The 16,412-nt window shown below is 44.5% G+C and overlaps 2 protein-coding genes across 3 annotated transcripts in view; both read left to right on the forward strand.

Moving 5' to 3' along the window:
• Nucleotides 1–24: 24 nt before the first annotated feature.
• On the forward strand, nt 25–10,541 carry LOC137662409 (tumor necrosis factor receptor superfamily member 10A-like). The gene is made up of 10 exons (XM_068398803.1): nt 25–103; nt 1,454–1,547; nt 2,400–2,531; nt 2,762–2,873; nt 3,477–3,550; nt 4,262–4,354; nt 5,328–5,362; nt 8,093–8,428; nt 8,917–8,965; nt 9,806–10,541. The coding sequence occupies exons 1-10, from the start codon at nt 71–73 to the stop codon at nt 10,099–10,101; spliced, it is 1,254 nt and encodes a 417-aa protein (XP_068254904.1). The 5' UTR covers nt 25–70; the 3' UTR covers nt 10,102–10,541.
• A 289-nt stretch (nt 10,542–10,830) lies between these two features.
• CARS1 (cysteinyl-tRNA synthetase 1) overlaps nt 10,831–16,412 on the forward strand; it is a 36,490-nt gene continuing 30,908 nt past the window's right edge. Inside the window, exon 1 of one of the 2 annotated variants that reach the window (XM_068398273.1) lies at nt 10,831–10,905. In XM_068398273.1, coding sequence (XP_068254374.1) covers nt 10,872–10,905 — 34 coding nt within the window. In that variant the 5' untranslated portion in view covers nt 10,831–10,871. The remainder of the gene's footprint in view (nt 10,906–16,412) is intronic. The other variant, XM_068398274.1, reaches the window with a different exon arrangement.

Genomic DNA, 16,412 nt, shown 5'->3' on the forward strand with positions numbered 1-16,412 from the left:
CGGCGGCGGCACCGCCCCAGGACGTGCCGAGAGGAGCGCAGCGCGCAGTGGGGCCGCGTCGGGCGCTGCTATGGGAGCCGGAGGGCTGGCGGCTCTGCTGCTGGTGAGTGCCGGGGCCGGGCCGGGGCATCTCTGCGCTGGGGCCGCTGCCTGCGGGCAGGGGCTCGTCCTCCGCCTCTCGCCCTGAGGGGCGGCTCGTACCTGGCCGTAGAGAGCCCCCAAATTCCTCCTTTTGCGGGGGAAAAACCTTCCTCCAGGTCCAGCGTGGAGCAGCATTGCGGGGTGTTCTACCCTCGTCTTCCTTAAGAGACTTTAGTAACTTCCCTTAACTTTTTTTCGTGTTGCTAAAAGTTTCGGGAATCCTGAGTTAACCCAGCTCTCCTGAAACTAAACACCGTAAGGAAGCGCAGCTGTAGTGGGGGTAAACTGAGTGCCGGGTTGCGGGGAGTCCCCTGAGGGGGTGGGGGCCGATGGTGCCTCTCCCGAGCCTCTCCCCGGCGCGGTCGCTGCCGCCATTCCGTCGCTTCTCGGGAAAATTACAGTCAGGCGTGAGCAATTTGATAATCCTCACGTTATCTGCTTGTGAAATTGTTGGTTTTCTCAACCACGCGGTTATGGGGAAGACTTTCAGTCTCCCGGGGAGAGAGTTTAAAGAGCGGAGCTGCGGGAGCCAGGGCTCTCGGTTTCGGCTTAGAAGTTGGCTGCTGGTGGTAATTAGGGACGGGGAGCTCCGCGGCCGTCCCTTCCCCTCATCCTGCCGCCCTTTTACCACTTTCTCTCGGGTGTGCGTTACAAGTGGGGGATATACCTCGGTGGCCCGAAGCCCGTGGCGTCTGGGCTCCCCGCTCGTCTCCTTGCGAAGCACCTGGTGCCCCGGTGCAGCGGGGCCTCGCCGCCGGGCGCTTGCCGAGGGGTGTGCATCCCGCAGGCTGCCTAAAACAAAGTAATAAAAGTTCCTAATGCTCCTGTGGTTACAGTAAGTTATTTTTGTTAATGACTCAGCTACTTGCTTTCTGTTTGAGATTACAAAGCCAGCGAGAAATGTTGGATGGGATCTCTGGGGCGTTTCCTCCATTTTGGTGGGGGAAAACTAACACTGACCCTTCTGAATTAAAAAGATGGGAAGAGGGAGAAATGAATCCTTTGCGGAAGGCAGAAGTTCAATTGCAGTGAATTAGTAAAAAGAAGATAGAAGTTTAAAATGGAGGCGGGGATCTGGGGCAATAGTTGCCCAAAACCCATCAGCCGCTGCACTGTGCTGCTCTAACCCCAGCTTTGTGATTGTAATTACTGCTGTGAGCAGCACACTTAGGAGAAATTAGTCTGGGTTTCCTTTGTGGCTTCCCATGAACTTTTGAACGTGTTTTCAAGTCTTTACAGGAATATCTCCCCGAGATGGTTATCCTGTCCCAGGAGGATGAATCAGTCAAACACCTGTTTGTCTCCTCTGTAGGTTACACTGCTGATGATGCCTGGAACCGAAGCAGAGGACTGTGGGGAGGGAGAATACTTACATGAAGGTCGCTGCTGCCTGTCTTGTCCAGCAGGTAAGAATTCAGGCAGCTATAGCTGGTAACAGCCATGTTTTCTCCCCATGGAGATGACTACGTCACTATTGTTTTTCACATTGCATCCGGTGAAAGCATAAGCCCAGTTGGAGCTGTGATAGCTTCTTGATGCTGTAAAGGCCAGGCTCCATTTTGAAGCGGGAGCTCTTGCGCAATAGGCGATGGCTGGGAGAGGTGCTGTGGCAGCAAGCCAGGAAACCTCTGCCTGCCATGGAGGATGAAGTGTTCAAAGTTGGGTGGTGTTGGTCTGTTTGGTGTTTTGTTTTGTTTTTTTTAAAAAAAGCTTTAGTTAGCACAAAGAGCAGGCCTAGGGGAATTCTGGTATTTCTGTATCTGTAGGTAAAACTTTGGTTTGCCTTTGCTCTCCCCTCCTTGCTCAATGTGTGCAGAGTTAACAAGCTGTGCGCCAAGAAGCACCTTGCCCTTAGATAGTATCAGAGGGCTGTTGGGTGTTTTTAGAGATAACTCGGCTGAAGAACAAGAGTTTGTTACAAGCAGTTCTCCCTGTGCCTGCCATCTCCCTTCAGAGGAGATGGCACTGGCCACATGGGTGACTCCGAGCTGCTGCAGTGAGTCATCCTCGTCCTCAGTGTGTCCCGGCAGAGGCCTGACTGGATGCCATGTTTGCCACCGCTCCCTGTCTGAGCGGCAAGCTGCAAATGTGCCTCCTGACCCTGCTGCACCGCTCGGTTCTCGTGGCGTACCGCTCACTTGTGAGAGGAACTGAACTTTCACCAAAAATGGCTCTGTGTTGTAACATGCTGTTATAGTCCTGTGCCTGTTCAATGATCTGTTGAGACTGCTGCCGCTGCTGGTTCTCCACTTCCACAGGTACTTACGTTGCTCAGCACTGCAGTGCTCCGCATTTGAGAGGAAGGTGTGACAATTGCGCTGAAGGAGAGAGTTATACCGCTCACGAGAACGGCTTGGAAGAATGCTTGTCGTGCAGGCAGTGCAAAGATGGTACCAAGCACAATTTTGATGAAATGTTAACCCTTTTCCCCTTTCTTCATGTGCAAAGCCTGGTCCTTTGGCTTTGTGGTGTGGTGTTTTTTTTTTTTTTTTTGCACTTCCAGTCATTAAGAATATTGAACTTATTTATAAGTTGCCTTTATGGCCTAAGTATAATTTTTGCACAGGTGTAGAGAGTCACAACTTTTATATTTACTTTGTAACTTATATTTTATTTTTAGATCAGATAACTTTGAGACCCTGTACTCTGACACACGATACTGAATGCCAATGCAAACAAGGGTATTTCTGCCCTGCTGAGGGCTGTGAAATATGTCAGAGATGCAGTACAATGTAAGTTTGATAATGAATATAAGTGACTGGTTTTCTTCTAGGGAATGTTAAGTGCTGTGGCCCAATCTCTGCCAATACCTAACACATGTTATTAGGCTGTAAATAATTGACCTGAAGCCAAATGGCATTATTCGTGCATTTAAATTTTAGGTGTCAAAATATGTGAGGTCAAGACCTAGAAAGATGTGGATTTTGGTATTGTTGTGCTTGTTGTTTATGGCTGTAAGCTTACACTTTTCATGTCTTCAGAGTAGTACTTCACCATGTATGCGCTTGAATGAGCTTTGTTAGCAGCCAGCCCAAAATTTTGGGAGGTAGAACCGCCTGTTGAAGGAAACTAACTGTGCATGAATAATGTATCTACTCTGTGGGGGTTTTATCCCTGCCACTTAGAGGGTAACATACATGAGCTTTATCTGCTTTGCTTCTATTTAATCCTGTAGTATTATCTTGGGTGGTTTAAAGGTGCACTTCTGACAGAGTTATCTGCTTATGCATGTTCTGTTCATGTCTCTAAGCTCTGCCTGAAAGAACTCAGGCCTGGGCAGAGCTGCATATGGCTCTGGAAATGTTGATACAACCCTGTGTTGCCATCCACTTCAGGTGTCCGGAAGGGAAAGAAATTGTGCAGAATTGCAATGCTACTATGGACCTGGGATGTGGCTTTTCCGGTCAAGGTCTGGTACACAAATACCACTCAGCTTGGTTTGTTGGGTCTGTGGCTTCAGGCTAGTAACACCAGAGCGGTCTGTAAAATGGTGGTTTGAACTACTGTAAAATGTTTAAGAGCTTCTCTATTTTGGTCTGGGAATTACTTGCTAAAGACAAGTCTTTGAAGGGTTTGAATGACAAACCATCTTAAATTTCACTTGTTGAAAAGCTACATGTATTGCCAGGGTTCTCAAAGTTGCAACAGTGACATTGTTGAATGTTATGGATACTGCAAAGATTTCTTTCATGTTTTCTGTCTGAGCAGCTGTGTATGGAGTGGCTTTCTCTTTGCTGGTACATAGCTTCTGCCAGGCTGGAGAAAGAAGGAACTGACACTACCAAGGCTACAGCACCTGAAGCTTGCTGTCATCTTTTGCATGCTTGTTTCTCCCTTTTCTTAAATGTCCCTTCAGAAAGACTTGTAGAAGTTGTATTGCAGCCCTGTGCAGAATCCCCTGCTGCCTTTGGGATAACAATGTGCAGTGCGAACAAGTACTTGCATGTTCAGGTCAGATGATAGTCCCAGCACCTCTTCCAGGACAAGCTACCTGGATCATGTGCTAGTGCTGAGCTTGGGTTGTTCTCCAGGACAGCCGGGAAGACTTGCACTTCAGAATATCTTGTTTGCGGACTGCTTCAGTGCTTCTGTACTAATTTTATTCCTTTTTCCTTTTCAGGAGGCACAGCTCTTGTTTGGACTGTCGTGATTATTGTGGTGGTTGTTGGTTTGTTGCTGTTCTTTGTAATTAGAAAGCTGAAGAGTAATAAAGGTAACTGCTTGATTACTATCCATAAACTTTCCAGAACTAGGCAAAGCATGCACTAAGGCTATCCTTGGTTTTATGTTACCTTACAGGGGACTTGTTTCAGCTCTAGCTCATTTAGTATGTGATTCATTTAAGTAACTCCTGTATAATGGAGGCTAGTTTTGTTCAGTAAATAAAATGCATAAACTTTAACTATGAGTTTTCCTACTTTGCTGACAGATGCCTTTGCTTCAAGGCAAGATTAGCATAAGGTCCTTAATACTTGCATTGTATTAGCAAAAAGTGAGAAAAATCTGTGTGAGCTTAGACATATGGGGCAAGAAGTAGCAACTAACTAGATCATTAACTACTTTCATTCACTGTGTTTGTGGAGATTTTTTTCTACAAATTGTTGCTCTTTCATCATTTGAGCCTCTTAACATGAATGTTAAGTTGATAAGTCTGGTGTGAATTGATTTTTTTTTTTTTTTTAGTGGAAATGGAGATGATTTCCTGAGAAACTTTTCTTTCCAGTACTGTGTATTGAAGTGTTTTTGCAACTAGTTAGAATAATGTTGAAAATTATTCTGAAATTGGAATGTTAACTTTGTTCAAATTATGTCTCACTGATTGTATTGCAGTAAAGACAATTTCTGCCTTCTCTTTTGTATTGCAATAGCCCACAAAAATGCTCAGAAGCATAAGCTGGAGGTGGGGAGGTTGCAAGAGTGGCTTAAAAGCCAAACTGCATCTTGCAGTCTGTATTTTACTAGGCGGGACTCTTCATCCCCTGTATGGAGGCACAGTGTGTGTGCTGTTGGTGGAAGCTAAGGGTAGTACTCATGAAATGTACAGGTCAAGGAAACTAAATGGCTTGTATTAGAGCTTTAGTTTGTGTTGCAAATGTGTCTACTGCTTGTAAATCTTGTGTGAATTCAGCTATGTTTAAGTTGCTGCAATTCCTAAAAGTTTCTTAGACATTTATCTTGCTTTCCAGCTGCTTCAACTGATAAAGATGCAGAGAAAGGTCTGGTAAGTGTATGATGGATCAAGCATTTCATCTCAGTTTTGTGCAGCTTAATTGTGTACTGCTTTATTGTACCTGATACACAGCTCTCAATTTTTGTCTTGCTGTCAGCCTCTGGTGGGATGCATTCCTGGGATGTTGTGATTCATACAGGGCCAGATGTTAGCAACAGCCTGATGCATTCGTTAGCTGCATGTGTCTGCTGCAGTTGCCCTTTCCAGTACTTCCCTTGGAAACATTCCACAGCCTCTGGCCAGGATGTTTTGAAAGTGGAAAAAAACTAGGCTAAGTGTGAGCTTTCACTTCAAACTGTCTCCAAGTGATGCCTTGATCCAATTAGTTCTTTGCCACTTCGTGCCTGTATTCCCCAGGCAACGTCAGCTATCGCTTCCCTGCATGGTGGTGTTCTCGCTTTCCTTGCATTTTGACTACAATGCTATTTGTTCATAAGACTGACTTCTATTGATCTGCAAAGTGACTGAGCCTTCCTGCATTTGGGCTCATGTTATAAGCTACTGACCAGGACCTGGCAGTCTTAACTTCTTGGTCCTAGACAGTCCCATAAGATGAGGGGTTCAGGGCTCAGAGCATGCCAGTTCAGAAGTACATCGTTGGAAAGGGTTTACCAAGCTAAGGTTGGCTGCTGGCATGTGTTCAACTTTAAAGCTAGGTTCACCCTTGCCTCCTGTAGTAAAACACTCTTTCAGAACCTCACTGTTTCAGTCTAAAAAGATTATTGCTAGTCTAGCATTTTGCAAGATAAATACGAGTAGCTTGTATTTAGCTTCTGTATTTAGAAGCTACACTCTAACAGCATGGTGAGGCAAAAATGAGCTGAGTCTTCAATGGTATTGTTAATGATGCATAACATCAAGCTGTAAAACAAATGTTTGTCTTGAGGACGATCTAAGAAAAGCATCCAGACTCATCTCATAGCGTGTGTGCAGCACCTTCTCCCTGCTACCTTTTTTGTCCCCCACCCATTGCACACACTGCTCAGCCAGTGTGTGATCTCTTGTCTAATCTTACTAGTTAGATACTTCAAGTAATTAAATGCATCTTAATTATGTCACATACTTAAAGACTGAAGAAACAATTAAAAGATCTGTTAAAAACATCACTGTAAACTCTTCTCTTTTTTAAGGTCCATAAGTGGCTCAAATATGTGAATCACCCATGGGTTTTTGCTGGGTTGTGTCTCCCCTCACGCCCTGGCCAGATCCGCAGCGCTTCGTGTATTCGTACAAGCTGATGAAGAAACGTGACAGAAAGCCTGGTCAAAATTCTGTAGCATAGGAATAGGCAAATATAATGTCTCTTTATTTTGAATAAAATGGTAGTAGAGTGATGCAATCATAAATCAGTGCATGGAGATGCTTAGCTCTGATGTAAAAGTTGTCCCAGACCTGAGTTGCAATGTCTGCACACTTGGAGTGTTCATGCTACTGTAACAAAAAGCTTATTTGCCAAGGAGAGTTACACTGATGCAGTCCTGAGACCAGATGTTTTAGCACCAACACTCTGTCCTTTCCAAAGTACAAGTGAATTTTTACTGCTGAAAAAAAAAAAATACTGCTGATACTTTATTTCATTCCAAAATAGAGCAGCAGCTGTCAGTCAGCCATATGGTGTACCTCCAGTTGCTCTGTTACTTAAGAACTATTCTGTATAAACAGGATCAACTTGTTTAACCTGTTCATTAAACAGGTTAAACCATTAAACAGAAAGTGGATTCAATGAAGATGATGTACAACTACATGTGTGATGTGTGGGGTGGTTCCCCTCACATCCCTGCTTACGCATGTTGGTCACATGGTGGTGTCACACATGGGTCACTGACCTTGTGCAAACAGAAATCACACTGGCTTACCTGCACAGGGGAACTGTACCTTAACAAACACAAGTCTCATTGAAAAACAGTCACTCCTCACCCTCATTTTCCACCTTAAAAAAAAAAAAAAACAATCCTAAAGCTTTCTGGTTTTAGCACTAGCTGATATGCTGGATAGGTGCTGGTCTGCTTTGTGCTTGTACTGTTCTTGATGAGTTGAAGTTATACTCCCTGGCATATGCTTGCTTAATGTATTGACAATGCTAAAAATGATGCAGCCCTCCTCACTTGCTTCCCTCTTTGTCCCCTCACAAAAGCTATGCAATGTGCACTGGTGCTCACTGGCTTCTTTCCACTGATTCTAGTTTGTGAATCTGCCAGAAAAACTAATCCAGCAAAAAAAAGCCCAAGCTAGTGCAGTTCCATGGAGCTGATACACTGTTATCAGCTTGGCAAAAGCTCAGAGAGCATCAGCCTTGATACAATGATAGGCTTGAGGCCCCTGTTGCTGTTAAGTCAGCTCAGGTGCAGCAAGGCAATTTAATTTCCTCTTGCCTCAGGAGGGTGCATGACTTCTATACCTAGAGAGGAGCAAGCAGCAATACATGCCAGTGGAAACATTAGGAAAAGTTTCCCCTGTTTGTTGTGGAGTCAGCCTGTGAGCTTTACCCCACAGTGAAGTGGGAGCGGAACAGCCAGTGAAGTGGAGAGTTTAGGCTCTGTGAAACTGTTTGAAGTCTATAAAGGCTGTAACTTTTGCATGTTTATAACTTTGCCAAATTAGCAGCTCTCCTATTATTTCTCTGTCATCTGGTGACTTCAGGTGTTCAGTTTTCTTCTTCTAGACTGTACTTGAAGGCCTACCTATGAAACATCTCTTAAAATATGTTCTTACTCTTTATAGGAATCTGAGGGCAGTACTGAAAGCCTCATTTTACCAGAAGTGGAGACACCTGCAAGTAACACAGCCAACCCAGAGAGTGAGAACTCTGGGGAGAGCACAGAGGGCCAAGTGCAAACCAACATTAACTTGGAAGTAAAAAACATATCACCAGAGGAAAACAGTGAGGTGCTTTCTGAGCAAGGCACCATCCTGCACAGGGGCTGGAGATGCCACATGGAAGGGTGCTGGAGGAGGTTTGCCAAGTCTTCACTATCAGCAAAAAATGGGCAGAATCCTGCTTTTCATCAGAATGTCCTGTCTAATGTAGCAAGTGGTAGGATGCCAGCAAATCGTTTGGTAAGTATGTGTGTGTATAATTCTCACCCTATTATCTCTGATACACGTGTAATTTCCGTTGAGTTGTTAACTATTCCTTAAGTTATAGATGCTGTTTTCAGGCAGAACGATAGGGAAGAGGAGGCTTTGCCTTAAAGATGTAATAGAAAGTATGGGAAGTGATTATCTTTGAAAAGCAAACTTCAGTCCCTCATTTAATCTGCTCTGCCTCTCTCATCTCCCTGTTCAATATTTACACATAAGCTATTCTTTTGCAATAGCAGCAAATGTGTTGCCTTGTTGCTTCACTTCGGTGCTAGTAGCATGGCTGTTTCAAGCATGCAATTTTCTTTATTCAAATACTTTCAGCTGTGCTGTGAAATCCATTGTCCCCCCTGCCCCCCCTTATTGGCATGTGTGCTGTGGAAGCAAGCTGTCAAGTAGCTCAGGAATAATTGTGGGTGAAGCACTCTGATATGTTTGAGTAACAGTCCAACTTTGTATTACAGGTACAAGAACTAAAGTGTCGAATAATTGTTAAAGATCTGTCTCAAAAAGGTAATTATTCCATAAATTGGCAGTAATTGGAATTTGGTTTTTTTTCCTTTTGACTTTAGTCTACTTAAGGAATAGCGTAGAGAGGTTAATGAATATTGCTTAGAGCTATAAGGCTTTCAGTTTATTGTAAAACATGCTGAAACAGGATTATTACTACATTTGAGAGAAGCTGTAATCCCCGCGGTGAATTGTTCTACTTTAAAGCATGGCTTTTCTGCACAGGAGCGTAGTGCAGTCATGGTTTTAAGAATGAGTGTGATACAAAACTTTTTTGTATGTTTTAAATAAGTCTTCACTGCAGTAGTGTACTCTGCATTAATGAGTGAGGTGTAGGTCAGAGCAGGAGATCTTTCTGTCAAATGTCCGCTCACACTGAAGACCGCATCAAATCCCCATCCATCTACCTGTACCCAGCAGGTTGATGTGCTGGATGTCCAAGTGATGGCTTTTGCTCATGCTGGTCTTGGCGTGGCAAACCTATACCAGTAGCATAGTGAAGTGGTTGAAGCCTGCTGTTGAGTAGCCCTATTAAGCTTAAGTGAAGATGTGCAGGCCAATGAAACCTTCCTCAAAACCACCTTTACTGAATGGTGTCTCGTCTTAAGAGACTACTTTTGAGATACGTAGATGGATAGCTTTAGCTTCTTTCAAGATCACTCAGTAGGAAACCTATTTGTCCTGCTGCTTCTTAGGTGCCAAACCTGTCCTTGCTGCTGCTGTTTGATCTATGCACGCATTGGCTGAAAATTAAGGGGAAAGCATGTATGTTAGCTGTGAAAAAAAAAAAAATCTGTATTTTAAAACCTAAGCAGATGTGTGTTGTGTGTTTTTTTCTTTCAGAACTGAGAGATAGCTTTTGGGCCTTTATAAACGAAGTACCACAGAAAAAATGGAAGCGGCTTATGAGAACTCATCTGCAGGAAAATGATATTGTTAAAATTATTCATGACTTTCCTAATGATATAGAAGAGCAATCTTATCAGATGCTTCTCACCTGGAAAAACACACTGGGAGAGAAACAATCTATTATAAAGTTACTGGATGAGTTAAGGTATCTAGATACCAAGGCTTATGATAACGTATTGAATACTTTAAAAAGTAATAACATTATAACTAAATTAGAAGCTACAGATTAATGTTTATGATGAACTTTAAAAATGCTCCTGTGTACATATATATGTCTACAAACTTCCTGTAAATGAGGACGTCAACAAACTGCTAGTAGAAGTGATGGCATGGACTTGATATCCTCCTCACCTTCACGCGGGGAGCTGGAAGTGATTTAACGCCGTTGGTGTTAACACAGACTCCGGCTGTGATGTTCACTAAGGCCTTTTGAGTTGTGTGACGTTAAACTCGGCGCACCGGATGCCCGCTTAAGAGCAAGGAGCTCCAGCTCACGCTTCCCTTCGTGTGAGGCAGGACCGTGCTGTTCGAGCCCCGGGCGGTGGGAAGGAAGAGGCCGCCGCCGTTTTTGAGAGGATTGCGATGCTTTGCTTTCTGAAACGATTGTGTTTTGTTTTGTATTGGTACGCTCGGAACTGTTAACGTTTGAAGCATGGCAATAAAAGCCCGGTTGAGCCAGAAGCTGGCGTTGACTCTTAGACTTTCTTGTGTGAGGGTGGGAGGTGTGAGGGGAGCCCTTTCCCCGTCGGTTTTGGGGCCGCCGGGCTGTGGGTAAACCCCTGCGCAGACAGGCCGCTCCTGAGGGGAGCCCGGCCGCGCGCCGCCCGCCCGCTCGGCGGGAAGCTGCTGTGGGCGGGGCGCGTGCCCCCCCACCCCCCCCGTTGCCGTGGTGACGCGAGGGCGCCCGTCGGAAGTAGCGTAAAGTGGGCGGGGCGGGGCGGGGCGACGCTTCCGGGCACGCTGTTGCATCAGCTCGCGAGGGAAGGGTGGAGGCAGCAGGATGGCAGCAGCAGCAGCCGCCGCCGCCGAGCAGGGTAAGTCGGCTGACCGGCGCCGCGGAGGCCCGGTGAGACGAGGCGAGGGGTCTTCCGGGGTTGTCACGGCTGGGCGGGGGTTGGTGTCACGGCTCCGCCGCTGTCACGGTGTCAGGTGGGCGCCGTGACGTCAGGCGGCGGCAGGGCGGAGGGGGCCCGCCGACCCACCCGCCCTGTCAAGGCGGCTGAGGCGTCGGGGTGGGAAATGGCGGCTGGGGGCATTGCAGCTTCTCCCTGTCAGCCTCCTCAATGCGTCCCTTGGGGCCTGCGGCGGCGGGGACCACCCCTCAAATGCACACTTGGTGCGTTGGGGGCGACCCCGCCGCCGCAGGCCCCTGAGGTGCGAGGCAGGCAGCTATCACGACATGCTTGGGGCAGTGGCGTCGTGTGAAATCTGCCCCCCTGCGCCCATTGCTGCATGGGTGTCCCTGCGGAGGTCACCCATGTCCCTCAGGTGGTGGCTGACACATGAGCGGCTCCTGATGCCACTTCAGGGTACCAGGAGCAAGGAGTCTGAAGTGCTGCCCGTGACTGAGTCTGTACCTCCATGGGGTAGGGGGAAATGTGTATCTATAGGTGCTGGTTGTGCCTCTCACACTGGTACCTATGGATCGGAGGACCTCTGGTGCCGTGCAAGACCATGGGAGGTGATCCACATCATGCCTTGCCTCTCATGTAAAGGTTAATGATGACACATGGTGATTTGTGGAAAAAACTCGGAGCTTCTGAGTTTGGAAACAGCTGTTCTCCAGCTTGATGGGTTTGAAGAGATGTCAAGTGGCTGCCAGACCGCTTAGTCAGTTGTGCACTTATCATCGCATCGTCTGCTCTCTTTTGCCTGCTTCTGTCTCCCTTACTGTCTTTCCTAGTGATTTGTGTTCTCCCTTGAACTCACGTCTGAACTTTTTGACTTTTCCAGACTTTTTTTTGTGGTCGTGTTTTAATGATGGGTTATACTACGCTCTTCCATATGGAAGGAGGGCCAGGGTAGTCCTGTAATTTTTGGCACTACTGTAGCAAATGGAAACTTGGAATACCAGTCATACAAGTATGAAATACCATTATGGTCTGTAAAGGGTTGGAAATTTCTGTCATTCCAGTTAAGGATCTGTAGATTCAAAGATTTGCGCCTTTTTCTTTGTTACTGAGAGTTACTGTCCTGTTTGTTCATCACAAGTAACGTTCCTATGTAAGGGAGTCCAGAAACATTTATTCTTGTCAAGGAACTGGCTTTTTTCAGATGTGTTTTCAGTATCTTAGTTAAGGTGTGTGTGGAGGGTTTGGAGGAAAAACCCCACCAAAGGCTCAGTTCAGGAGTGCAACTTTTTAGTTAAGTTTATTAATGCACAAATAGTATTTACTTTCTGTTTAGATTGTGATTGTTACATTCAGTTTCACTTCAGGAGAAGTGGAAGTGGGACTCACAGGCAGGGCTAAAGTGATTAGGACTGACGAGCTCTTCCTTGGTGGGATACTTCTGTCTTAAAAATCCTGCTCCGCTAAAAGCCTCTTGGTCCTTGTGTGCGAGTCTTGAAAAGTCCTTTGTCTCTCTGGCTCTCTGTATGTATGCTGTGTCTTGCATAGATGGGATAGCTGCATTGGTTCAGTTCTGAAATTTTTTTGGAAAAAGATAATTCGTCTTGGCTAAGCAGATAGTTGGACTTCCTTCCAAACTTACCAGAGTGGCCAGCCAGAATGATAAATGGCCAGTTTGGAGCCATATTAATAATGAGACATGTTACACTTATCTTTTATGAGTTGTTTTAAATTTGTGAAAGCCAAGTTGGAAGAGAAATGACATTTTAAAATATTCAGAAATGTCTAAGATTTCTTCTCAGAAAATGCCTCTGCAGAAATCCCAGAACATTTCAGTTGTCATCTAATTATGAATGACAAGGTTAGCAGGTTCAGGGAAGCCCGGGAAACCTAATTTTTCCCTGAAGCAAAGTAACTCCCTGTTTTTGTGTCAGCTAGCTTACTGCATGCTTTATGACTTTTCTGTATTTACTTTGCTGTCAACACCTTCAAGGAACAGAGCGTTTCGTTTTCAAGTTAATAAAAGTGAAAAATTTCTATCAAATTTGGTATTGTGTGGGTTGCTCATCTTGATTAAACTTCAAAACATATTTTATGTGCAAATAAAATGTAGAAGCAATCTTATGCCTTTGCCTCTGTGCGTTGCTGCAGTCTTGCGGACAAATTCCCAGTGTCCCTTAGTAGTCTCTGAAGCACTCTGTGCATGGAAAGAAGAATGACAATTATATTACCCAAAGAGATTGTACACCGGCAGTTATTGTATGAGGACTGTATTAATTAATGTCTACAGTGGAATTTTTTTGAAACAACTTCTTAATGTGGGGGGAGTGTTACATTATTAACATTCATTCTTATGATTTTTCAAGGTTATTTTGTTACCTCTCCAACACTCATGCTCAGTGCTTGTTTTCTGAACAGAGTTGCTCTTGAGTGATCCGAGTTAACTCACATGAGTTAACATTCAGTGTTATGCAACAGCTCTGTAATACTCCTGCGTTTCTGTTGTCAAAAAGACACTTTCTAATGCAATCGAGTAGTAGCAACTGTAATTTTTCTGTTTTGGGAGGGGAAAAAATTGCAGTCAGAGAGAAGGACTATTTCTTAGCCTGGTTTTCTAAAGCAACAGGAGTAAAACACGTCAGAACTATATATGTCCATTGGCCCTTCTCCCTCAATAGTTTTTGAATTCCTTGATTGGTATTAATTATATTCGACAGTGGGCTGCCTCTTGCACACAGCTGGCAGACTGAGCAAAGATGGGTTGGAGCTGTACGGGAGGATGGGAATACTGAAGGGTGTGGGGAGAGGGGATGAAGCACTTAGGAGGTACCAGGAAATATTTCAGTGGGAGTGTGTAATGAATTAAAGGCATTGCGAGACACCGAGGGGGAGAACTGAAGGTGCAGAATATAAATCACGGAAAACCAAGATTCTGTAGATTACTACTCTTGTTTTTAGTAGTGATATAAATGAAATCGGAACAGACTTTTATGTAAAGGTAGTTTTGACTGATTTCTTTTGCTTGAAAAGAAATGGTCCTCTGGTATACTGCCTTCCAAAAGACAGTGTTATCATATTCATTCTTTCTTCACTTCTTCTCCTGTGCTTCAGGAGAAGAGCTTTTGTTTTGTTAGTTCCGTCCATTTTGGAGCTACTCACAAGAATGCCAGAAGTGAGAATAATTTTGTCCTGTATGTACTGAAATAGGATGCTCAGAGGTACTGCAGAATTGCAGTGATCACTCGGCACTCTCTCAAACAAAGCAAATTTGCTTGTATCTCTGCACCTGACTGCAGCAGAGAGTAGAACACATCTGTGCTAGCTTTACGCTAGCTATCGTGGTTTGAAAAATAGCCGTCAGTCTAGAAAAGGAAGTTTGGAGCTCAGCACAGCCTGTGAAACCAATGTGGGAAACTATTGGTACAGTGAGCCTGCTGGGAGGTCGAGGCTGCTGTGGCTCAGCTGCTGCTGTGCCCTAAGAACGCCTGTCAACAGCGGCTCGGGTGTGTTCATGCCGTACTGCACTTGCTGTGGTGTGCAGTCATGGATGTGAGTTTGGGCTGGATTTGAGTCAGTGACCAGTCTCAACATAAAGACATCCTCCTGTTAGGTCCCCCAGGCTAACTGAGTTCTTTGATGTATTACACTTTCAAGTCTGCTGTTGCTCTTGCAACTAGACGTAACGTCAAACTTTGTAATTTCAAGTATTAATGTGTGTGCCAAGATTGTTCAGAGTAATTTTGGTTGCTCTGCTTATCAGGGCTGAGCTGGTGCTGACATTCATAGGCAGCATTTGCCGTCTCTCCTTACCAAAATCAGCTTGTATGAGTTCTGTCATCTTTGTTGTATTTCTGTGTAAGTTTGTGCAACTTCCCTTTTAGATTGGTTTACAGATGTGGTTGGAAAGCACTTATATTGTTTCAGATACACTGACTTGCTTCCCATTAGCAGCCTGGTGTGTGAATAATGGTCATAATAACCCTAATAATACTTAGCAAATTGAGTGTTGCTTTCCTCGCAATAGATCTTTAAAGATCTTTCTTTGAGATATAGTTTAATTTCTACACGGATCATTCCTGTAATACTTCTTTTTTTTGGCCTTTTCCCTCATATGATTCATGGATACAGAATTCACATTCAAGGAGGACTTATGTCTTCGGTTTCTGTAGTTAATGGACATAACTATTTCAAACTATTTCATGTGTATAAACATGTGAAGTTCTATGATGATAAACATCAGTAAATGTTTAGCAGCCTGAAAAGTTTATAGTAAAATTAGCTATGTGAGCTGAAGCTGAATCCCATTCAGCCAGGTAAGGCAAGCCTTTAAGGTCTAGTTTTGAACCATTATTTACTTGTTATTCCTTATTTATACTGAACAATTGCATGGATAGCCCCTGAGAAGGATTGAGACTACATGAATGTGACTTTGCTTTTTGTGACCTTTGATTTTTTTTATTATTGTTATTTTTTTTTTTAATCACTGATCTTTGTTATTAGTTCTGCTTGTGTGCCGCTAGATCTCATTTATAATACTCAAAAGAGTCAGACACAAAAATAATTGGTATCTAGCTGCCATTTCCCTGTCATCCTAAGTTCCCGTAGAATATTTTAATAATTGATTTCCGTGTAGGAAATGAGCTGCTTATAAAACTTAACTGATGATATTTGGAAAAACTTTCCAATTCTGCAGTTCCTCACATCCTCTCCTAGCCATCACTTCCCCTTCTCCTTTCATCCTTCCCTTTCCAAGAGCATTGGTCTGTGAGCACCTCCAATACTTTGGGAACTACTCGTGGAGGTGTTCGCACTAGCGTAAGAAGCGCTGGTGGCAGTGGTCTCTGCTGGGGTTTGGGAGCAGGGACAGGTGTTCCCATACTGCCTCTCTCACTTTATTGCTCTATGACTTTGACTACATCATAAATTACCTTCTTGGCTGACTACCTAAGCAGGATATCAGCTTAATGTTTATACAGTACTTTGAACACGAATGGAGTTAGAAACATCGAATCATTGTAGGAGGAGATGAATGCTAGGTTTACCTAAAGTCAGCGCTAGCCCAGGTGCTGTAACCTCCGCAGTGCTGTGTACCCACTGACTTGCAGGAGGCTTGCCGTTACTGTGAGCATCCCCACCAAGTCACAGAACCCTCCTGCTCCTTCTTCCGTGTCCCTGCGTTTGTAAGGATGAGACATAATTGAACCTGCTTTGCCTGTATACCAAATAAATCATGGAATTACAAAAGTGTGAGGGAGGAACACGATCTAATATCCTTTCAGTTTGTTTGTGTAGATCTTACTAATTTTAATATTATTCATATGTCTTAGGAGATAAAGTGGTATAGAAGTATGGGAATATATAGCAACAGCTGAAGTTTTGAGTTGTTAGAGCAAGTAGGGTTAACTGAGCATCACGCTGGGAGCCTGCATGTGGGCACCAGTTGTGCAAAGATATGCTCAACTTCAGTAGAT

Source organism: Nyctibius grandis, chromosome 4 (assembly GCF_013368605.1).
Source record: "Nyctibius grandis isolate bNycGra1 chromosome 4, bNycGra1.pri, whole genome shotgun sequence".
Classification (NCBI taxonomy): Eukaryota; Metazoa; Chordata; class Aves; order Nyctibiiformes; family Nyctibiidae; genus Nyctibius; species Nyctibius grandis.

What these genes read in the sequence shown, in the direction of transcription:
- LOC137662409 (XM_068398803.1), top strand. Translation starts at nt 71, where the DNA reads ATGGGAGCCGGAGGGCTGGCGGCTCTGCTGCTG. An exon ending in ATGTGGCTTTTCCGGTCAAG is followed by an intron (nt 3,551 to 4,261) that starts GTCTGGTACACA and finishes TTTCCTTTTCAG; the next exon opens with GAGGCACAGCTCTTGTTTGG. An exon ending in GGATGCCAGCAAATCGTTTG is followed by an intron (nt 8,429 to 8,916) that starts GTAAGTATGTGT and finishes TTTGTATTACAG; the next exon opens with GTACAAGAACTAAAGTGTCG.